The 24721-nt window shown below is 37.1% G+C and overlaps 2 protein-coding genes and 1 pseudogene across 58 annotated transcripts in view; 2 read left to right on the forward strand and 1 right to left on the reverse strand.

Annotated features, from left to right (window-relative positions):
* PAM (peptidylglycine alpha-amidating monooxygenase) overlaps window positions 1-12629 on the forward strand; it is a 287832-nt gene extending 275203 nt beyond the window's left edge. For 16 of the 50 annotated variants that reach the window (XM_045499877.1, XM_045499994.1, XM_045500156.1 and 13 more), the window contains 2 exons: window positions 965-1018; window positions 1674-2502. In XM_045499877.1, coding sequence (XP_045355833.1) covers window positions 965-1018; window positions 1674-1855 — 236 coding nt within the window. In that variant the 3' untranslated portion in view covers window positions 1856-2502. Of the gene's footprint in view, window positions 1-961; window positions 1019-1673; window positions 2503-12356 lie in introns of those variants that run through there. The other 34 variants (XM_045499963.1, XM_045499780.1, XM_045499941.1 and 31 more) reach the window with 4 other exon arrangements.
* The window catches only part of GIN1 (gypsy retrotransposon integrase 1), an 84449-nt gene that overhangs the window by 34227 nt on the left and 25501 nt on the right, over window positions 1-24721 (reverse strand). For 4 of the 8 annotated variants that reach the window (XM_045500212.1, XM_045500187.1, XM_045500205.1 and 1 more), the window contains exons 8-12: window positions 21618-21887; window positions 18173-18326; window positions 17321-17543; window positions 15939-16108; window positions 11194-11275 (exon numbers count right to left, since the gene is read on the reverse strand). In XM_045500212.1, the coding sequence (XP_045356168.1) occupies window positions 18250-18326; window positions 21618-21887 (347 nt within the window). In that variant the 3' untranslated portion in view covers window positions 11194-11275; window positions 15939-16108; window positions 17321-17543; window positions 18173-18249. Of the gene's footprint in view, window positions 1-11193; window positions 11276-15938; window positions 16109-17320; window positions 17544-18172; window positions 18327-21195; window positions 21888-24721 lie in introns of those variants that run through there. The other 4 variants (XM_045500231.1, XM_045500234.1, XM_045500190.1 and 1 more) reach the window with 3 other exon arrangements.
* LOC123609278 lies at window positions 7950-11228 on the forward strand (annotated as a pseudogene).

The following is a 24721-nucleotide window of genomic DNA, read 5'->3' on the forward strand; positions in this document are numbered from 1 at the left end:
ATAAAGGCTGTCCTGCATCCTTATAGAACTTACAGTCTAATTCGTTGGCTCTCTAATAGTCTTAATCAGATTCTTCCCTTCTTGCCTATTTTTCTCCACACCCACTCTTCTACCTTTCCTCTGCCATCTGCTTGCTAGCTTTTCCCTTGAGGCTGCCTTTACTCCTGGTTAGAGGCTTCATAGGAGAACCCCAAGCCTCACTTCCCTGTCTACAGCCCTTAGGGGAGTAGCCCTTAGGGGAAGTCAGGACAAAAAGTACAAACAGATACAGAGCAAAGGGAAAAATAAGTCCATTGGGAGTTCTGCCTCCCCATAAAGAAAGAAAGTCCATCCATCAGGAAGATGGGAAGCTCCAAGGGAGAGTTTGGGTCACTTTTATGACTGAAATTATTCAGTGTTTCATTCAGGTCCTTGCCTTCAGTTAAGTCCTACACAAAGAAGAAATGATGTACGTGAATCCAAGGCTGTCTCAAGCACAACATGTACTGTGCTTAATAGAAAGATTAAAGCCTAAGACAAAACTCCTAATTTATAATAACCAAAGCTTCCCAAGTTGTTACAAACTCCTGGTAATTTAATTTTGTCCTAATAAAAATAACTAATATTTATTGAGCATTTACTGTGTAGCTACCAGGCAATGTTCTAAGCACATCACATGCAGTATCCCATCTAAACCTTGCAGATGGGTAGGAATTATCATTGATCCCTCTTTTCTCCAATGAGAAAACTGAGGCTTAAAGAAGTAATTTATTGAGACTGCACAGCACTGAAGTCGAACCCAGCTCTGGCCCTCAGATACATCACAATAATATATCGCCTTTTTTCCCCCTTAGAATTGCTTACAGACAAACCCAGGCCTTGTTTTTAATCATTTATGAACCTCTGATTCGGTATTCAAAGTTGAGCCCATGGTTGAGGAGGGTGACTGGGACTCATTTTGAAATGTGCCATCTTTTTCTAGCAGATTCTGAACACAAACTTGAGGCAAGTTCAGGAAGAGTGCTTGGAAGACTTAGAGGTATGCCTGTGACCTTTCAGAATCCTTCACATGTGGCTCAGAGTCAACACGCTCATGTCCTTTACAGAGCAGGGATCTAATTCCCATACTCTCTCTGAAAAGTAAACTCCTCATGTGCAGCACAGCAATGTTAAATGCAGAATGCAAACCGTAAACTAAACTGAAGTATGTGGCGCTGGCAGCACATTTCCCAGTTTCGTTTTTTTCTACCTTGCCTTTCTATATTTAATTCTCTTCCCCTGCCTTTTATCTATCTGGCTTCATTTGTCTTCAGTAAATTTTCTTTCACTCCTGTCAGCATGTCAGTGCTTGTCATAGTGAAGGTGACCTTTTCATATAGTCATTGAAATGAAGAGCTTCTCAAGGGATCCCAGTTCCAGAGAGCCTGGAAAAAGCAGGAGCTGGGAAATGAATCTTAAAGAATCCTACAGAAACACATAATCCTGGGGAGCTTTTTTCTTATTTATTTTAATAAATCAGTACAAGTAATATCTTTCTGACTCTGTAGGTTATCTCTTTCACTTCTGTTGTTGTTAATATCTACCCTTTCCCATCCCAATATCTAATGTGTTTACCATTTAAGAATTTACAAGTACACCGAGAATCATTTGTGCAAACTTTCCATCAGTTCTGTGTCACTGTGTGCTTTCTCCAGGAAAGGGAAGTGGAGGCTTAAACCTCGGAAATTTCTTTGCAAGCCGGAAAGGCTACAGCCGGAAAGGGTTTGACCGTCTTAGCACCGAGGGAAGTGACCTAGAGAAAGAGGAGGATGATGGAAGTGAATCGGAAGAGGAGTATTCAGCACCTCTGCCTGCGCCCTCACCTTCTTCCTCCTGAAGACGGGCTTTGATTTAGGTTGATGAGATTTTCCAAGAATGCCCGATTCCTTTCCCTTTAGCACGTTTAGAGTTTTGCGTATTTAATTGTAAACTGTACTAGTCTATGTGGGACTGTACATGTTTTATTTCATTTGTTTTTAGTTGGCTTCTGTTTCTAGTTGAGGAGTTTCCTAAAAGTTCATAACAGTGCCATTGTCTTTATATGAACATAGCCTAGAGGAATGGTCCTCTTCTTTCATCACACTACTAATTTTAATGATGGAAGCTTTGCTCATTTACATTTTTGAGACTTTTCTGTAGATGTAAATAACCCCATTCTCTGCTTGAACACAGTATTTTCCCAATAGCACTTCCATTGCCTATGTCTGTCTTTGGTGCCTTTCCTGTTCAGCATTCTCAGCCTGTGGCAGTAAAGAGAAACTTTGTGCTACATGAGGACAAAGCTGCTAAATCTCCTATTTTTTTAAAATCACTAACATTATATTGCAATGAGGGAAAGAAAAAAAGTCTCTATTTAAATTCGTTTTTTAATTTTCTTCAGTTGGTGTGTTTTTGGGATGTCTTATTTTTAGATGGTTACACTGTTAGAACACTATTTTCAGAATCTGAATGTAATTTGTGTAATAAAGTGTTTTCAGAGCATTAGCTGTCAGAGTGTATTTTGCAATTTTTGCATATTTGCAGGGTTTTGTATACAACTTTTGTAATAATTACACAAACCACAGATATAGTGAAAACTACCCAATGTCTTCAGCAGAAAGAAATGTGTTGTATTGTATTAAAATGAAGATGATATTTTGTTATGTAGCTGATATAAATTAAAAACCAGCATCAGAGTTTACATACATGTGTAAATCCAGGCTCTCATTTAAATTTAAAGAGGGGTTTTGCCTGTGTATCAATCAGGAGGTAAATAATTTAATAAAAGGTGATCTAGCTAAGAGGAAACCTGTGTCTCAAGTTACATATGCAAATAGACCCATCAATATAGGTTACTACTAGTTTTCTTTTTAAAGAATAATTTCACGGGGCGCCTGGGTGGCTCAGTCGGTTAAGCATCCGACTTCGGCTCAGGTCATGATCTCGCGGTTCGTGAGTTCAAGTCCCGTGTCGGGCTCTGTGCTGACGGCTCAGAGCCTGGAGCCTGTTTCGGATTCTGTGTCTCCCTCTCTCTCTGACCCTCCCCCATTCATGCTCTGTCTCTCTCTGTCTCAAAAATAAATAAAGGTTAAGAAAAAAAAATTAAAAAAATAAAGAATAATTTCACTCCAATTCCATGTATTCATGGGAATATTCATCTCTTACAGGAACTATGAATTACTTTTATAACATCTTTTTCATAATTCATCAATGCAGTTTAGTAAGAACGTGATCACTTTTCTTTGTGTAATAATCAGACTCTAGAACCCTTTCTTCAAAATGCCTGTATTTGCAATCCAGGCATCTTAGTAGTGGCACATTAGAGATTTAATTGACTCATCATGAAAACAATACAGAGTGCTTTGCAAAAAAAGTATATTAATTAGAATGTCTTCCAGCTATGTTGTTTTTAAAAATCTAACATAACCTAGATTTTTTTCTTCTCATACACCAAAGAAGATCTGATTGAAAGATTTATTACTTCCCATATATTCACCTTCCTGGTATAGCTTAATTTGGGCATCCTACCCAAATAGAAGTTTCACCTTTTTTTTTTATTCTTCCTTCTCAAATAAGGATATATTTACCTCCCTTTGCCCACTCCTTTATGCCCCTTTCAGTGCATACTGGTAAACATGTAAATGTAGAATGATAACACTATTCTGAGGTATATGTGCCTGTTCACAGTATGTAAGATATTTTTACTTCAACATCAGAATTAGTCCAGTACCCCCCCCCCCCCCCCCGCCCTCGCCAAGACACATGTTTTATAGGTTGACTTTGATGCTGTTCAAGTTTGCTTACATTGAGGAAATTAGTTGACTTGCACTAAGGTCATCTTTTGTGGTGCAATATTTGATCATCAGCTCCATTAGCTGCTTTTTTAAATGTTACCTACATCAAATCTTATTCCTAAACAGTTTACAATGACTCAATGGATGCAAAAAACAAATAAAAATGATAAATGATAAGGAGGTGAAAAAGATAAATGGAGAACAAAGATAAAAATGGAGAACAAAGATAAAAATGGAGAACAAAGATAAAAATGGAGAACAAAGATAAAAAGAAAAATTAATACGAGAGTAATTCCTATTACACCTGCTCAGGCCAAGATGTTGGCTCTAAGCTTTCTAGCAGCTCATTAAATAAAACTTGATTAGTTATATAATTCATAAATCCATTAAACATTTAGAATTCCTAATTATGACAGAAAAACTTGTTCCCAAGTATCTTCTGAAAGACAGCAGCAAGATGTGTGAGTAAAGTCTTCAATAATATCCACAGAGTAGACAAATACATTTTGCAAGTCTGTTCTTACATATATCCCTCAATATAGCATGTGACATCTTACATCTCATATAAGCAAATGGCATTATAAAAAAAGATACAGAAAAAGAAAATCTGCTGGGGCATTATAAACCTGTCCTAGTATACTACCCTTATTCTACTAATCTGGCTTAAAGATGGTAGACTAGAAATGAATGAACTGCATTGCCTTCAAGCAATCTCTCCATTGATTATCGTTCTTAGCTGAATTTCATTCAGAGACACTCAGAGAATGCACTGCCTGGGAAGCGTCTCAAGAAGTGGATCCCATCCCTGGCTTCACAGTAGAATCCCCTGGGGAATTTAAGAAAAAAAATAGGCACTCCTTCCAGAGAGCCTGATTTAGTTGACTTACAGTAGGACATTGGTATAAGTCACGTTTTTTAATTTCTCTAGGTAATTCTAATGTGCATCCAGAGTTGAAAACCATTGTTTTTGAGAATTGGCTATTCAACTTTGCCAGTTACAACAAGTAGATATATATTTGCACATAAATTATAGTTTACAGATGTTTGGACAGAGGAGACAGGATCTGAGGTATTTTGTTTTGACCATCAGTACCACGATCGGAATACCTCAATTGTTCATTGTTTTAAATTAGATAATTAAAATAGGTATAATTGACTTATTAAAAAGGCGAAGAGAAACAGCTGGGCTTTGATTTTTTTTTTTTACATTAAATTATCCAGAGACTATTGTTTGGGGGATGTAAAAGAACAGTCATTCACTGATTTGGCTCTGAATTATCATATGCATAAAATCTTTTGTTCTAAGCTTTCTTCTTAGTTTATTATAATTTTTAATATATTAATTTTTTTTAGTTTTATTTATTTTGAGAGAGCATGTACGAGCAAGGGAGAAGCAGAGAGTAGGAGAGAGAATCCCAAGCAGGCTCTGCACTGTCAGCATGGAGTCCTACAAGGGGCTCAGACTTATGAACCGTGAGATCATGACCTGGACTGAAACCAAGAGCTGGACGCTTAACCAACTGAGTCACACAGGTACCCCATCTTCTTAGTTTATTAAATCAGCATATTATTTTTCAAAATTCCCATGTATCTTTAAACTCTCATTCAAATGTTATATAAATTGAGTATTTAAGTAGCTGAATGATAAGGGAAGCCACAGACTTGGTTTTAGGGCTTATTCCCCAGACTGTCACCTACTTAGTAGCCCGAAGTCGATGTCAAAGTTAATGTAGCCTATAGCAATACTTCTCAGACTTCAGCAACTGGGGCTACTTACTGTAAGAGGACTAACTCTTGGTCCCATTCCCAGAGTTTCTGATTCACTACATTGAGCAGGGCCTAGACCTCTGCATTTTTAAAAAAAAGTTTATTTATTTTGAGAGAGAAAGCGCATGTGAGTGGGGGAGAGGCAGAGAGAGAGAGGGGGAGAGAGAGAATCCCAAGCAGGCTCCACTCTATCAGCATGGACCAGGAAGCGGGGCTTGATCTCATGAACCATGAGATCATGATCTGAGCCAAAATCAAAGCTTAACTGACTGAGCCACCCAGGAGCCCCAGATCTCTGCATCTTTAAGAAGTACCCCTGGTGATTTGGATCCAGGTGTTTCATGGACCATCTACAGGAAATATGGTCCTACAAGGATTAGCTAAGCCTTAAATTATTAGGCACACAAAGCCGTTTGCTCAAATATGTGGTCTCTATAGAGCAAAAGGCCCAGAAGCCAACTCTCCTTATCATCCTCACTCCAAGGAGAAGCCACATTCGACTTCTCTCTCAAATGGCCATGCCCTTACTGTCCTTCCAGCTTCTAGACATTTTTCCAGATGCCTAAATAGACTTCCCCATCAAACTCTTACCTCACTGGGTTATAATTAAATAAGAACAAAATTTTTTGGCTCATTATCTCATAACAGAGGATTTAGGGACACAAAAACTATCATCAGATCTGTCTCTCTCTGTCTCTCCCTCGTTCTCTCATTCTCTCTCTCTTAACACACTCTCTTTCTCTCCCCTGCAGCTGTTTTCCTCTGTGCTGGTTTCATACTCTAGAATTTTCTTTCTATGTGATATGAAAGATATCTCTGGTAGATGTCTGAAAATTTGAGAGAGCCTCCCCTACCTTCCCCATATCTATATCACTCCCCCAAAAGATTCAGAAACACAGTAACACTAGTATTTTCTTCTTCAGAAATGACAATAGATTCACAAAGATATATCCATCAGCCCTTATAGTTCACTCTTTTAGGAGTTAGGAAAGTGAGGAAAAGTTTTCCTTGGACCTTCTATGGCCATGGTCATTTCTGAGCTAATCCTTAGCAAAGGGAATGGGATTATTTTTATACCACTCAGGCCCATGCATGAAGCTTGATGGGATGAAATTTCCCTGTCTCATGGCTCCAAAAGAGAAGTGCTAGACACTGAAACAAAATTCAGACAGGAAAGAGAGGTAGAAGAAAATGGTTGTTAAGGAGGAAACCAACAGTCCACTACAGGCTAGCTGTACTCTAAGTTTAGAGAATAAAATTCATTTATCAATAGATACCTGCTAAACTCCCAAAACCTCAAAAAGCTCACAATGTTGAAGGGCAAAAAGCATAAAATCATTGGATTAAACACAGTGATTGAAGTAGAGCAACACACCTGACAAAGTTTGTAGTCAGGGATCATAGAAGGTATATGTTAATACTCAAGAAGGCATTTAATAGAAAAAAATTAAATGGAAGTTGTTGGTGGGCAAAAAGTCTGCATAGTTCTTCAATAATTAATTAGCTTTTTAATCACCTTAGGGCTTCTCTAAAAATCAAATATTGCATAGTTTGTTCAATATGTAGTTGATACTCTTCCAATAAGAATATAATTTCAGGATACCAACAAGTGTCTAATAAAAATTCCAAAAAAGCAAAAGTTCTGGGTGACAGTTGAAAGTATGTTTTGAAACAAAGGCTGCAAAATATTGCATTGGTCCCAAAGTTCCTGGACTGAAAAGAGCCTGAATTCCAGATCAAAGTTTAAAATAGTGTCATTTTCACATTTGTATATGATAATATTTAAACTCTAAATCATGTTAGTTTTCTTAAAATATCTAATATATCCCTTTCATTATTTTTATTATTTTTTGTTTTTTAAATTTTTTTTAATGTTTTTATTTATTTTTGAGACAGAGAGAGACAGAGCATGAGCAGGGGAGGGGCAGAGAGAAAGGGAGACACAGAATCCAAAGCGGGCTCCAGGCTCCGAGCTGTCAGCACAGAGCCCGACGCGGGGCTCGAATTCATGGACTGTGAGATCATGACCTGAGCCGAAGTCAGATGCTTAACTGACTGAGCCACCCAGGTGCCCCTCCCTTTCATTATTTAGACAGATTAGAAGAGATATGTGCATTCTAATTAAAATATAAGTCAATTGATTATTGACTGACTGACAGTCATAGCGGGAAGGAGGAAAAGAAGGACAGAGGGAGAGATGAAGGTGACATCCACATACATAGATTTCTCATCAAGAGTTCTTCAGGATAGTTATTACCAGTGCAGTGAATGGCTGACATCTGGTGGTAAAACAAAAAATTTGCATGGATTTGTGCACTCATAAAAGGGGCTATTCAGTGAATGATGTCTGTGTCTTCAAGAACAACTTAAAATGCTACTAGTCATCCAGTTTTTATGTTTACATCATGCCATACATACAGGTATTCGAAAAGATCTGGAACATCAGGTGTCACATAGATACTGACAGTACCCATGTCCTCTTTGCCAATGCAGTCACCAGAGAACAGAAAATCATGAAATTGTTTGGCTATTTTTTTTTTTAATGTGAGCACTTGAGGCAAAAATCAACATATATAATGTCTTTCAAAATCATTTTCTTACTTTTAAGAAATAAGAGAAAATAAAAATTTGGTCCATAAAAGTAAAAAAGTTGGGGGCTTAATATTGATCCCTGGGAAAGAAGATGCAGCCAGTAATTATGCCAAAGGCCATGACATCATTGGCAAGGAGATTACTGACCTAGACTTGATCTGAAAACTGGTGGATCTGTGTACAGGGCTATGGGACTTGCATATCTTCCACAGCTTCAGGGGCAGCACCAGCTCTAGGTTTGTGCCTCTGCTTATGGAACAGCTCTTGGTAGTCTATGGCAGGAAGTCCAAACTCAAAGTTGCCAATCCCCCAGGTTTCCACAGTCATGGTGGAGCCCCACAATTCCTTCCTGATCACCCACCCGACCCTGGATCATTCTCACTGTGCCTTCACGGTCAGTGAGGAAGCCATCTATGACATATGTTGACACAACCTAGATACCAAATGGCCCATATATACCAATCTCATTCATGTGATTGGGCAGATTGTGTCCACCGTCACTACCTCTCAGCAACTTGACACTACCCTGAATGTGAATTTGACAGAATTCCCAAACAACCTGGTCCCATATCCACTTTCCACTGGCTACCAATCCCCAGGCATCTCAGCTAAGAAGGCCTATGATGAGTAGCTGCTTGTGGCCAAGATCACCAATGCTTGCAAGCCAGCCTATCAGATTGCCAAGTATGACCCTTGCAGAAGCAATACGTCGTCTGTAGCATGTAACTGGGACATGGTCCCAAAGATGTCAACACAGCCATTACCAGCATCAGGATGAAGTGCACTATCCAGCTTGTGGATGTTGCCCAACTAGATTTAAAGTGGGGTCAACTACCAGCCCCCCAATTGTCATCCCCAGGGGAGACCTGGTCAAAGTGCAGCAGACTATGTGCATACTGTGCAACACCACTGCCATGGCTGAGGTCTGGGCCTCCTTGAACCAAAAGTATGATCTCATGTAAGCAAAGTGAATATGGGAGAAGGCATCTATGAAGGGGAGTTCTCTGAGGCCCTGAAGAACCTGGCAGCTCTGGGGAAAGATGAAGAAGAGGTGGGCATGGATTCTGTGGAGGAACAGGCCAAAAAGGGGGAAGATACTAGAGTGCACCTGGCAGGTATTTCTCTCAGTTGGCTTTCTCCTGCTACCCCTCAGAATGGCTGGTTTCAAGTTGTTTACAATTAAAGTTTCTGCATTAAATGAGTAAAATCATAACTCTATGAATACTAAAAACGATTGAATTTTCACTTTAAATGAGTGAATTTTATGGTATGTTAATTTTACACACACACACACACACACACACACACACACACACGCAATCATTTTCAAACCCAGTAAACCACGTCCATCCTCAAAGCCTGAAAACTCCCGATCACAGGTGGGCCATGGAGAAATGCCTCCGTGTCTTCCAAAATTGAGTCATAGCTCCTTCAAATACTGAATCATTCCTACCCCTACCAAGCGCCTCACTAAGTAATTCCCTAGCTTTACACTTGTGAAAATACCCTATAGATGTCCTGCTTAGGCCAGTGCTATACACTTCTCCAAGGACATTCCTGCGACACGGCCTTCCTTGCTTAGGGAGAGACCCACAGATACCGGAATGTTTCTGTTGCATGTGGAAGTCTGTGTCCCACAGCAGAATTTCTCTGCCTGGTGTTGTCCTCTTGCTGTATGTCCCCATCCCACCATCAGGTAGATCTATTGCCTACTTTAGATTTCTCAACTCAGGGAGCCTCTGTCCATGAGATTCAAAACCTAAAAGACAGAGGGCCTTCCAGTAGGGAGAGATGTGAAGCTAGCTATGGAAAGAGCTGCGTATGTGTGGGAGGAGAATAGAAAGCATTCAGCTTTCTGCTCCCTCACTACCTTCACTGCCCATTCCATCTTCCCTACTCACATATGACCAGTCCTTCATCACAGTTGGAATAAAACTCTTTACCAATGGAGCCAAACACAGCTTTCTCCTCCGAGTTAACTGAAATGTCATATTGCTTCGGTAAAGCCCTGTATCCCAATGACCTTGGCAATCTAGGTATCTTAGTAAAATTATACACTATGCTAAGACTTTTAGGTTATGACAAGAATTCAAAGGAAGATTTAGAATTAAAGGCTAATAACTCAAGTTTGTGAGGTAGGATAGGAGATATTCCTAAGAATTTCTGATTCTTTTTCTGGAAAAAAAATTCTCTCTCCAGTTTTCCAACTGAAAATTGAGGTAAAAATAGGAAAAGTGATATTCTGTATAAATTATACTGGATTGTAAATTCCTCAGCAAAGACAAAGTACTATGTGATTGCAAAGTAATATGTTATTGCTGAGACCAACGCTCTGTCTCATTCAGTATGTACTGGCAGATGAGGATGAGATTTTTAAGAATTTGCAAGCTTTATTTGCAGTCCCTTAAATGTGGTGTTAGCATCAGCTATATCCATCAAAAGGGGGAAGGGGGTCAAATGCTCTGCTGCCATCATTCATAAAGCTAGAAAACTTGCTTGAGCATCTGTTTGATCTGCCAGGTAATATAAATAATGCCATAGAGTGTGTACAATCAGTCACCAGATGCTTTGGATCGCTGCCTCAGCAGTGATTAACAAGAAATATGGCAGGTCAACTATAAGTGCAGCAAAGAGAATGTCTTGGCCTCTCCAAAGGGAAACATATTAATTAAAGTTTTATTCTGGAGAGTTCTGAACTGTGCATAAATGAATGCTGAATTTTTATCCCCTGGATTCCAGACTCTTATCCAAATATCTACCCAATAGTTCTACTTCAATGTATAATAAGCATCTCAAACTCAACACGTTGAAACTGAACTTTCCTTTTCTTTCCCAAGTCTCTTCCTCCTAGTCTTCCTCATCTTAGTGGCAACTCCATCTTTCCAGTTATGCAAGCCTAAAAAGTTTAGAGTCATCATAGATTTCTCTCTTCTTCTAAACATCCACCTCCAGTGTCAGCAAATCCTGTTTACCTTCAAAATACAACAGATATTAGCCATTTCTCACCACCTCCATTACTACCAGTGCCATCATCATCTCTCACCTCAATTACTGCAACAGCCTCATAACCAGTCTTCCATTGCCCTTTCTCTGTCCATTCTTAATCCAGCTTCCAGAGTAATTATCTAAAAAAATAAGAATTGATATCATGTCACTTTTCTCAAATACTTTCAGTGAGTTCCCATATTACTCAGACTAAAAACAAAGTCGATATGAGGACTGAAACAATTTATTCTACCACTTTGCCTCTATGATCTTCTGTTATACTCCCTACTACTCTGTTGTAGGTCTCCTGGGCCCCTTACTATTCCTCAAAACCACAGACACAGAAACACTGAAGCATCTTTGCGCTTGCTATTCCTTCTCTCTGGAATGCTCTTCCCCCAGGTATACACATGGCTCCTTTTCTCACTTTATTCAAAACTTTGCTCATGTGTCACCTCCTTCTGTTAGTTGATTACTCTGCTCCCTATTGTGTTCCTGACTTCATTCATGCTTTTTTTATGTAGCTGTAATTTATTCATTTTCACTGCCACTTAGTATTCTATTGTATGAATATGCCACAATTTATTTATCCATTCTATTGATGGATAGCTATGGTGTTTCTAATGTTTGCTATTGCAAAAAAAAAAAAAAAAATCCTCCTGTAAACATTCATGAACATAGCACCTGGTGCAAAATGCTGCATTATAGACTTGTGCATCTTCAGCTTTGCTATAGAATGCTAAATTGTTTTTCAGAAATAGTTGTATCAATTTATACACTCACCAACTATATATAACTGTATTGTCTGCTCTACAGCCTTGCTGAGATTTTTAATTATTCCCAATATGGCAGTTTTTAAATCATCTTTAATAATGGTTTTGATCTGCATTTTTTTTTCTGGCTATCAATGAGATTGAGCATCTTTTAATATACTGATCAACTGTATCAGGATTTGAAGAGGGAACAAATGACATGTTAGGATAATCAAAGGAACTAAGTACAAAGATGTTCATGGAGTGTAGGTGAATCCAGACTGTCAGCAATAGAGCTGCTTCTACTCCTAGATCCAAAAGGATAAGAGGAGGGAAAGGTTACTGGAAACCTAGAGGAATAGAGTCTTATGAAGCAGGAAACTTTGGTTGGAAGAAACAGCTAGAGTGAGGAAGGGGTCAAGGAGAATAAATATCTCAACTTCACTCTCCTCTCCTGATCTTCTGCCATGTATCCCCATTGGCTGAATCCAAATGGATTTAAAGAGGATGAGAACGCTGCTGAGGCCAGGATCCTAAACGAAGCATGGGGTGAAGAATGTAAAGTTGGTATATAGGGGCAAACAAAAGATATTTGCAGGACCTATTCATTTTTACTTTTCTCTCCTATGAGTAGGAGACTTTCGCCCATTTTTATATTAGGTTATTTTTTTCATATTGATTTATATTAGTTCTTTATGTGGACAATTATTTCTATTGCAAATAAAATTAGTTTCTTTCTGATTGTTATGACTTTTCTTTCTTTTTTCTTGCCTTAATATACTGGCTAGAGCCCCCAATAATTAAAACCAGTGATATTTGTCTGGTTCATGATCTTACACAGAATATTTGCAAATTTGTCTTCATTAAGTATAAAGCCTATTAGAGGCTTTTTTTTTCTTAACAGCATATACTGAATCAGGATAAGGAAATGCTTTTCTGAGTTTGCCAAGAGGTTTTTGTTATTGTTGTTGTTTTAAATTTCAAATGGATGTTAACATTCAGCAAATATTTTTTCTCCATCTACTAAATACAGGGTCTACAAACTACTATCCTCAAAGGCCAAATTCAGCCAACAATTTTTTTTTTTTTTTTTGTAAATACAGTTTTATTGGAAAAGAGCCACACTCACTTGTTTAAGTACAATATGGCTGCTTTCATACAATGGCAAAATGTGTAGTTCTGTGGCCTGCAAATCTAAAAATACTTACTATCTAGTTAGCCCTTTGCAGAACTTTGTCAACTAGATGGTTATACAACTTTCCTTTTTACCTCTGATCATATGGCTTAGCTGGCTGTTCTCAAAGCGAACACCCCAAATCCATTCTCTGCCCTTTACTGCTCTATTCCCTCTGAGGCTTATTTTCACTAATTGCATCCCCAAGCTCCCTTGCCACTGGCTTTTCATGAGGGCTGACAAATGAGAAGCAGTAACAGGAGATGGGAGGCTGGTAGCCCTCATTGGTCACAGTTCTGACTTGTTATGGTTCTGGCAGAGGATACATTTCTCTACGGCTACAAAGACTTATGGTTAAACCCTTTTCCATAATTCTATTTCTCGCTAAGCATTTCCTCTCTTTGCCTTTGCCCTTTCAATCTTAGAGGTTTCTGGCTATTGTTAGTCACCAAAAGGATGTCCAAGTATCTGTTATGGGTTCCATTAATCCTTCTGTAAACTGTTCCTTAAATTTCTTTCAGTTATAACTATCTTTTGTGTTTCATCTCTTTCTTGCTATGTCTCTTAGAAATGCGGCTGTTAATTATACAAACTGCTTTTCTAACATTAAACCAACCTTGAATTTTGGGGATCTACTCAATTGGTCATATTGCATATTGTTATAGGTCACTGCATTCAGTTTGCTTTTTTTTTTTTTTTTTCCTTTTAGGTCTTTGTATTTCTATTTATGAGAGAATAATCTGTTATTTTCCTTTCTTATTCTGTCCTTTTTAGATTTTGATATCATGATTCTGCTACCCTCATGCCAAGATTTAAGGAGTGTTCTGTTTTTCTACATTGAATAATTTATATAAGATAATATGTATTCTTTATGTTTTGTTACAAACTTTTGGAAAAATCATCTGGCTTATTATTTTAAAATCACTTTTGCAAGTTAATTTTTTTTTTAGAATTTATCCATTTTATTAAGTCTTCAAATTTATTGAAACAAAGTTGTGACACCCTCTTTTAAATATATGCCTCATATCTGGTTCTGACCCTTTTGACCTCACACTATTATTTACAAATTCCCTAGATTTATTGTTTTAGTAGGATTGCTAACTCTTCCCTCAGTGCATGTCATTACATGTTTATTTTCTATTCCATTAATATCTATTATCTTCATGATTTCAATTATTGTATTTTCTTTAGGATTATTCACTTGTTATTTTTACATCACATTAAATTAAATGCTAAGCTCATTACTTTTTAACTCTTATTTTTTTCCAAGATAGGCACATAAGTCATAAATTATCCTCTAAGGACAATTTGGGCTGTATCCCACAATTTTTTTAAGCAGCTTTAATGAGACATAATTCACATACCATATGATTTACCCAGTTAAAGTGAATAATTCAATAGTTTTTGGTATGTTACATGATTAACTTTATGGTAAAATATATACAATATAGAAGTTGCCATTTTAATCATTTAAAGTACACCATTCAGTGGTATACTTACATTCACAATGCTGCGCAACCACTATCTATTTCCAACATGTTTTCGTTACTTCAAACAGGAATGCTAAAATCAATAACCATTAGCTCTCCTTTCCCCCTCCCTTATATCCTGGTATCTACTAGTATCTACTTTCTGTCTCTATAAATTTGCCTCTTCTTCTATTTCATTAACTGAAATCATACAATACTTCTCCTTTTTTGTCTGACTTATTTCACTTAGCATAATGTCTTCAAGGGTCAATGATGTTGTAGCATTATTCAGAACTTCATTCCTTTTGATGGCTAAATAATATTCCATTCTATGTACATACAACATTTTGTTTATCCATTCATCTGTTGATGGACACTTGGGTTGTTTCTGCCTTTTGGCTATTGTGAATAATGCTGCAATAAACGCTGGTGTAGAAGTATCTCTTCCAGTCCCAGCTTTCAAATACTTTGGGTATATACCTAGGAATTAAATTACTGGGTCATATGGTAATTCTGTCTAGCTTTTTGAAAAACAACCAGACAGTTACTCTCAGGGGCTGCACTATTTTACGTTCCTATTAGCAATGTACAAGGGTTCCAATTTGTCTATATTCCCATCAACATTTGTAACTTTCAATTAAAAAATTATTACAGTCATTCTTGGAGATGTGAAGTGATATCTCATTGTGGTTTAGACTTGCTTTTTCCTAATGACTAAAGATGTTAAGTGAGCATCTTTTCCTGTGCTTTTTGGCCATTTGTATATCTTCTTTGGGAAGTGCATAATCAAGTACTTTGCACATTTTTTAATTGGGTTGTTGTCTTTTTGGGTGTTGAATTTTTAGAGTTTTTAATATATTTGTATTTTTTCTGGATTTTATATGTTTTTTCTACATTACATAAAAAAGAAGCTATTACCTCTTCAACCCATAACATATTAACTTCCTCAGGTAAAATTAGTGATTATTCAACATAATTTGTGATCAGTATGGCTTAACAGAAGTCTGACTCTAAGTCTTATTCTGAAAGCATAGGCAGATTTGCCAGTAATTTACTTCTAGCTATGACCAAGTCACATAAACCACCACTATGATCATTTTATCATTGTTTATGTACCACATAAAATTGAAAAATGAATATATATGTAATATGTGTATATATGTGTGTTTCATATATATATATATATATATATATATATATATATATATATATATATGTAAGGATGAAATTCTAAATAAAAAGAGCAAAACCCAGTATAAAATCCTGCTCACAAGCCCAGAGACTATAGATTTTGTACTATGATGCAATAGAAACATGTAATATTGGAGGAAGAGAACCATTCCATTTAGTATTTTTCTCTCTACCACTATATGAAAATAGTACAAGGCAAGGATTACAGTCAGACTACCTTTCCTTTAGTTTCTCCTCCATTCTCCACTTCAATTCTTGAGACCTTTCAGAACTAACAGAGGCTTCATTGCGAGGTAGGGGAGAGGAATGAAGTTGTCATTGGCTTTCTGGTCTCCTCCAGCTACTCAGCAGACTAAGGAATTCCTTCTGTGTGCTCCTCACAAGGACCTTCAAAGGTTGGATAATTGGGTGGTCAGATAAGGGAAGTCCCCCAGGCCCAGGGCTACTTCTAAACAAGATGTGAGTGGGTACACAAGGGATGTAGCATTAATGGGCATAAGGAAGTAAGAAAGGGGGTGAGGAGAACATTGAGGGATTAGAAGAAGCAAAAGAAACATTTGCCTGGGCCTCACGCTCAGGGCAAGCTACCAATTTAGATACTTTTTAATTTGATGACACTGAATTGATCTTTGCCTGCTTAACATTAATTGGTAACACTGCACGAAGCTAGCATTTCCCATTTAGTAACAGATGCACTTGTAGAAAACAGAAGTTTGAAATAAGTTTGCTTTTTAAATGCTTATTTTTGCTTTTAATTATTAGAGTTAGAAACTCCCAATGGAAGTGGCACAGTCCTTTGTAGAGCTCTGAACAAAACAGTTAAAACTTTCTATGCAATCACAACCCTGAAATCAAGACCTGAGCTGAGATCAAGAGTCAGATGCTTAACCAACTGGGCCACACAGGTACGCCTTCCCCCACTGTTTTTAAATACATACCTTTTTTTATTATATGAATGAATCCGATAACTAACCATGTGGTAAGTTTTCTTTTATAAATCTTAGTGAGTTGCTTTTTTTAAGATGGTCATATAAGAAAATTTTACACTTCACAGGTTAATCATGATATTTAAAAATAACTTTTCAAGGGGTGTCTGGGTGGCTCAGTCGGTTAAGTGTCCGACTTCATGATCTCACAATTCGTGAGCTCAAGACTGTGTCGGGCTCTGTGCTGACAGCTCAGAGACTGAAGCCTGCTTTGGATTCTCTGTCTCCCTCTTTCTCTGCCCCTCCCCAGCTTGCACTCTGTTTCTGTCTCTCTCTCAAAAATAAATAACCATTAAGCAAAATTTAAAAATAACTTTTCAAAGATATTATTCTCATTTAAAATATATTTTTCTTTTATTATAGTCCAGCATCTCCATTTCCTACTATAACATGTTTTTAAGTGTACACCACAAGGTGGCATACAAAACCTCATAAAGACATTTCTAGACATCTGTCAAAACTTTATACTTATAGAAAACCTCCCTTAAATCCAGGCAAGAGGGACTCCAACCCTGGACCCTTTGCTTGAGAGCTAGGCTCTGTCCCATTCTATCATATGTCCCTCCCCACACGGTAAGAAGATCACAGCAACTGGGGACGTGTCCCTCCTCACCTGGAGAACCTCTTCCAAGGCCTTCCTGGTCCATCCCAGGACAGTGGATGAAGCTGGGAAGCACATTCCAAATGTCTGGACCGCTGAAGCAGCACACCTGCAGGAGCTGGGGGTGGGTTGTCCTTGGGACAGGACGGCATTGGGACAAAGAGAGCTGAGTCCAGCTCGCCCTGCTTTGCTGCTCATCAATGCCGGGCTCGAGGAGTCCGAGAATTCTGGGAACCTTAAGAAGGCATGTTTGCCAAGGTAGGAACAGTTTGTTAGTGTGATTTATAACTTCTCATTATTTAGGCATATGGTATGTGGACCTCCATTTTCACGGAGAGTCCTGCAAACATTAGAGATGAGACCGTGCACGTACAAAATTTGTTATTTTTGGTGTATATTTGCTTACTTGTAATCTGTACTTGAAATTAGACTACATTAGAATCCTGAGATTTCAGCAATAAAATCAGCAGCTGATATGACTAGCTTGTATTGGCTATTTATCAGGAAGTAAAAATAACTGTCATCAAAATGGCCTATAATAGAATTTGTAAACAAAGGTAAACAAGGCAACTATTATAGCTAGCCACCACTATTTCAGTTTTCCTCCTTCCAGGAATATAAGGACTGTACTTAACTATCCTTAGGTATTACAGGTGTGGCCATGTGGCTAGCTTTTTTTTTTTTTTTTTTTTTTAAGTTTTGGTTTAGACTCTTTTTATAATAATCTTACTGAGATGTAACTCTCACACCATAAAATCACCCTTTTAAAGTGTATAATTCAGTGGATTTTAATATTTTCAGTTAGGCAACTAACACTACTAACTTTAAGACTTTTGTACCATTGCCACAAAAAGAAACTTGTACCTGTTAGCAGTGTATGACTAGGTTTGACCACCGTAATTGGAGATGGAAGGTTGTGCATGACATGACAGCAAGTCTCTTCATGGTGCTGGGTTCACTATGTTCTCCCCTTGCCGTGGTGGCGGTATTCCACAGGTGAGGCTACACCAGCTTGTCTCTTGGGAGTGAGGATAAAAATGGAGCCAAGGCCTTAATGAACCAAGAATGTAGCTAAGAAACACTTTCATTGTGTTAAGTCACTAAGATTTTTGGGGACGTTCATACACACAGCATAGTGTAGCCCACCATGATCAATGCATACAGGATAAAGATCAGTTTGATCATAAATTAGTTAGGGAAGGCAGAATTTTTTTTAGAGTGTCTAGAAATTGTAATTATGACTTTTGGGGTGCCTGGGTGGCAGTCAGTGAGTGTGTGACTTGATCTCAGCTCAGGTCATGATCTCACAGTTTGTAGGACTGAGCACCACATAGGGCTCTACACTGACAGTATGGAGCCTACTTGGGATTCTCTCTCTCTCTCTCTCTCTCTCTCTCTGTCCATCCTCCATTCTTGCACTCACACGCTCTCTCAAAATAAATAAATTAAAAAAATAAATGACTCATTACTAATTACCTTGTTACAACGAAAAAGAGGCTGATTTTGAATGAGATGATCATTGGAGGAAAGTCATTTCATTTGAGCGAGGGACACTTGACAATTATATTAACCATCAAGGGCCCAATATGACATCATCACAAACCCTGTTCTGCTGATGGGAGGAGCATGATAGCTATCACTATTTTGATTTCTTAGGATTTCTTTATGGACTCCTACCCGGAATTTAATTGGTCTATGGTATAGGGCCCCAGATTCTTTTTTTTTCTTCCTTCAATCATGTATCCTTTAGCCCATATTAAACATAATTTAATCTTTCCTTTTTAAAATTTTTAATGTTTATGTTTAAGAGAGAGAAAGACAGCATAGTATGAGTGGGGGAGAGGTGGAGAGAGGGAGACACAGAATCTAAGGCAGACTCCCGACTCTGACCTGTCAGCACAGAGCCCAAGATGGGTCTCGAACCCATGAACATCAAGATCATGACCTGAGCTGAAGTCTGACTCTTAACCAACTTGAGCCACCCAAGTGCCCCTAATCTTTCTTCTTAAATGAGTAATTACAGTATCTCAGGTCTCTATTTCCAGTATCATATCACCGTTCAGTAAGGTTCATACGTAATGTATGGGATATTCTGTTGATCTTAAAATATGCTCTATTCATTAACAGTTTAGGTTCCCATTACTCATCACTGCCAAACTGTATCAAATAATCCCCATTCTTTTCTTCTCTCTTCCTCTAACCTTTATTAGCTATCAGATTAAACTTCCTAAAATGTATTTTTTATCATTAATTTTAATGTTGATTTTTGAAAGAGAGAAACAGAGTGCGAGCAGGGGAGGGACAGAAAGAGAGAGGGAGACACAGAATCTGAAACAGGCTCCAGGCTTTGAGCTGTCAGCACAGAGCCCGACGCAGGGCTCAAACTCACAAACTGAGAGGTCATGACCTGAGCTGAAGTTGGATGCTTAACCAACTGAGCCACCCAGGCAGGAGCCTCCCTAAAATGTATTTCTGATCATGACACCTCCCTATACAAAAACCTTCAGTGGGGGTACCTGACTGGCTCAGTCAGTGGAGCATGCAACTCTTCATCTAGGGGCCATGGGTTCCAGTCCCATGCTAGATGTAGAACTTATATTAAGAAAGAAAAAAAGTAAAAAGCAAAAACAAAACCTTCAATAGCCCTCAGAAAATAAAAAATAACTTAGCTAGGTATTTGTATTACTTTGGTAGGGCTGCGATAAAAAAGTGCCATAAACTGGGTTGTGTATAAAAGGTTATTTATCGCCTCACAGTTCTGGAGGCTACAAATCGACAATGAAAGTGTTAACAGGGATGATTCTTTTTGAGGCCTGTGAGGAAGAATCTGTTCCATGCCTCCTCCTTAGTTCCTGGAGGTTTGCTGGTAATCTGGCATTCTTTGGCTTGTAGAAGATATATGCCCAGTCCCTGCCTTCCTCTTCATTCCCCTTGAGTCTGTGTTCAAATTACTCCCTTTTATAAAGACATCAGTCATATTGTATTAGGACCCCATTCTACTCCAATATGACCTCATCTACACTGATGTTTACATCTGCAATAACCCTATTTCCAAATAAGGTCACATTCTGAGGTACCAGAGTTTAGTACTTCACAATTCAAACCATAACCGTATTCAACGCCCTCCACAAAGTTTCATTCATACTTCCCTTTTCAGCTTTGTTTTCCCATACATTACACCTGAATGTAAGTATCTGAGGTACTATAGACAACCAAAAGCCCTGCCTTTCTGTGAATCACTATAATATTTTTCTGACTCTGTTCATTTTTCTTCTTCTCTTTTGTACCGTCTCATCACATCCTGTGCATTCTTCAAAGTCACGTTCAAATGATTCTTCTTTTGTAAGCATAATCCTAAATTTTCTATCTAGAAGTTAACATCTCTCCTTTATGACACTCTCTGTATATCACCTGTACTTCTCTAATGGACTTCAGCATGTAATTTGTAACTTGTGTTATGCATGGCTTATATGGTCTATAATCTTTACCACACTGTAAATCCCTTATGAAGATGAGACACACATCTAACTCATTCTTTAATCTTCCCACAAAATTCTTCAAAGTGTTTTACAACAAATATTTGTTGAATAAAGTTATAAATATCAGAATATCAGAGCTTATAGTTTAAAATCTTTTATACTAGTTAGCATTATTTACTTCTCTAAGATTGAAAAAAATGTTATTAAAGGTGTTTTTGGCTTAATATATACTATGGAAATGCACAACTGTTTTCAAACCAATACATCGATTCAGATACAAATTCTGAGCCTACAAGGTGAAATTATCAATACCCTTTAAGAGCTTATTAAACAACTCTAAAATTTTTTCCCTACAATATTGTTTTAAAAGTTCCTATGACACAGAAAGAAGTTTCACTTAATTCATCGTTATGGTTGAATAAATATTTATTAATCCCATTCTAGGTAGTTCAAACTTACTTTTCAAAGGGGGAAAATATTCCAAAAAAAAATTAAACTGAAAACATGGCACCAATAGCAGAGAAAGATCTGAGAGTTCTGAGCTGGAATTCAGTTTCCTTCCTAAGAAGTAGTCATGCTTTGCCTATTCTCTTTTCAGAAGAAAAAGGGAATTCTATATATTATATGTTTTCTTTGCCTTTATATATATGTATTGACATTCAAACATAAGTTTATATAAATTAATAGTTATAAAATAAAACTTCAGGATTTAGTCATCAAGAGTGTGTCAAGACACTTCTATACAACTTTTTTGAATGGAAAAGATATCAAGATTCAAGGAGTTATACATTCTAAACAAACACTTTAAATAGATTTTAGTATTTACTAACTTAAGTACTCAAGGACTTGGTTTGAAGAGTCCAACAGACTGAAAGTCTGCTTTTCAAGAGTACTATGATCTTCCAGCAATGGAGAGATTTTGGCACTTCTATATTCTAATAGTTCACCATCTTTGCTTGATGTCAGTAATTCATTATCGACTACACCAATAGTTGCATCTTCTACCAGAATATTTGCTTGGTATGCTCCAACTGGAATTTCAGGCAATCCGATGTAGTCATGATCTGCCACTACCGAACCTTGCAAGAGATAAAGACTGTCTGAAAGAAGAAACATCATAAGGTCACCTTTTAGTATTATAATTAAACATCATTTTAAAATTAAACAATGTTAAATAAGGATGAAACCCCAAGTAATAAAAATTAACAATCAGATTAACTTCTGGTGGGTTCTCCTATCTACTAAATAAATATACATGTCAAAGGATGAATAAAATGATATATACAGGGGCGCCTGGGTGGCTTAGTCGGTTAAGCACCAGACTCTTGATTTCAGCTCAGGTCATGATCTCATGGTTCATGGGATCGAGCCCCACATCAGGCTCCACGCTAACAGCACAGAGCCTGCTTGGGATTCTCTCTCTCCTTCTCACTCTGTCCCTCTCCTACTCACACATGCATGCTCTCTCAAAATAAAAAAATAAACATTAAAAAAATGACAAATACAGTTCATATGCATAGAGTTCAGGAAAGACCAAAAATTTTAAGAGTCAAGTTTTCCTGTTCCCTTGACCTGTCTTTGGCAGGTATGGGTGAAGGGATAGAAGGGGCTGAAGATGATGGTAAAGATTAAAAGTTATAGAACTCTATCTCTGATGTTGGTGTTATCCTTAAAAGCACCTCTGAGTGAATTAACGGGATCTTGAATGATATTTAACAAATTAAATCCTCACATTTGTAACTTCAGATAACCTAATCTTCATAGAATATGTAGTAGAGCAATAATATCAAATTGTTTATAATATGAAATTATAAACGAATAATAATATGAAGTTACTTGAATGAGACTTCTGTGAGAGTTACTAAAGTCAGGCTTATATGATACAGGTAAGTAGGCAAACTTATGTGTAAGTGGGCTTAAAATACTTAGCTTACCTAAGTCTAATTTAATACCAAAATGTTCATGAAATTTTAAGGTATAGCTAAATTCATACTGAAATACTGACAAGGAACTTTCCTTGCCAGCATTTTATTCTATTTTGAGCAAAGTTATCATCACTATCAAGAAAAAAAAATGCTTAATATGAATGTTAAACTGATGGAAAAGCAGTAGCATCTTTATAAAAGAAAAAAAAAGATTAATGTATATAAAAGGATTCCTCCCAACCTGGCATTTTTTAATTCGTTACAACAAAGAACTCTTCCACCATAGATGATTAACTTCCTGGACCCCTGCTTTCTCTTTCTGGATTTTTCTCCCAAAACATTCATAATTCTACGATTTTAATGGCTTAAAGAATCCTCAAATTTTAAGTTCAAGAAATATCAAAAAGAAGATTAATTGCCCATTTAGATAAGAGATTAACAGAAACTTCTCAGAGCGTATAAATTTCCTAATAAACCCTGGAATATGATCCTCTTCTACCCATTCTCATGCTAACTTGTGGAAAGCTTACTGAGCCTACTCAAATCCCATTAAGTTTACAACATTTAAGCACTTTTGATTTAAAAACTTCAAAAGATCAAAGCCATGGTCTCTACCCACAGATGGTATAAATGGACTTGGCCTGTGTGGGCATTTAGTTTTGCCCATTTTATTCTTCATGAAGCAAAGTATACTTGGTATTTTAGTTTTGAGAGGTTTTTCCAAGTTTTACCCCACCAATTCTTATTTGTGAATAGTAGGAACTAAAACTGAGAAGGATGGTAAGAAGATACACATATTTATGATGAAAATAAAAGTATGGATAATTGAAGGTGGTTAACAATGAGTTTTGTATGTTAGCATGATGAACTGTTGGACAAGAGGTACTCTGAAAGATAAAAACCAAACCATACAAACCATGAGAAGTGCTACTGCCCAAGAGCAGGAAGAAAGAGCAAAATTGTGATCAATGCATTTGAAACACTTTTAGCATATGTTGATAAGATTCAAAATCTAAGTTCACTCTTAGGCTCTTAATATTGGAGAAGGCTAGATACTAGTATATAAGAGAACTTTAAAAGGTTAGGTATGATAAAAGCACTGCTGATGAAATTTTTCAAATAAGCCATGGGAATTCCTGCACAAAGCTGCAAAAATATCAGTGAAAGCAGATACCACAGCATTTAAGGTATTTCCAAAGATCCTTGCCAAGATCTTTGATGAAGGACGTTTTTGGTCTCAAACACTGTTTTCAATGCAGATAAATCAGGTCTCTTTTAAAAAATATGTCCAGTAAACATGTATCAACAGGAAAAACATGCACAGATATAAAGTTCTTAGAAGTTACCACTTTGGTATCTTGGAAATGTACTCACAGACCTTCAGCTTAAACACCCCCTTGTTACACTGAACTTCGAAATAAATGGATTTTACCAACTTCACTTGTTTATAAGAGGAGAGCTTCTATATATATGTCTTTATATAATATACATACTTTTTCTTTTAAGTAAGTGATACATTTTAAAGTACCTATTGCAATAACACTGTAAACAACAAGAACTATACCTGGCAAATTCTATACAAATCACTTTATATGCAATGGAAAATGACTCTGGAGATTTCAAGCCTTGTTTGTGTAAGAAAAAAAACAAAATTCTCATTCATTCAGAAAGGTCAAATATGTTTCAACTCCTACTATGGTCTAAACCTACTGGAGCTAACAGAAATGCTCTTTAACTTCAAAACAAATTACCAAAAATTACCTGAAAGAGACTTTCGATCAGGCCCTACTCACATGATTAAATAATAATAATCCGATACACTGGGTTATATCAAATATATTATTAAAATTATTTTCACCTATTTCTTTCTACTTTAATGTGACTACTAGAAAATTTAAAATTACACTATTACATAATTTTTGCATTTTATATATATCTACTGGACAGTACTGATGTAGAATAATCCTGAGTTAGGGATATTAAAAAAGAAATTAAGTTTTTACCCCCAA

Source organism: Leopardus geoffroyi, chromosome A1 (genome assembly GCF_018350155.1).
Source record: "Leopardus geoffroyi isolate Oge1 chromosome A1, O.geoffroyi_Oge1_pat1.0, whole genome shotgun sequence".
Taxonomy (NCBI): domain Eukaryota; kingdom Metazoa; phylum Chordata; class Mammalia; order Carnivora; family Felidae; genus Leopardus; species Leopardus geoffroyi.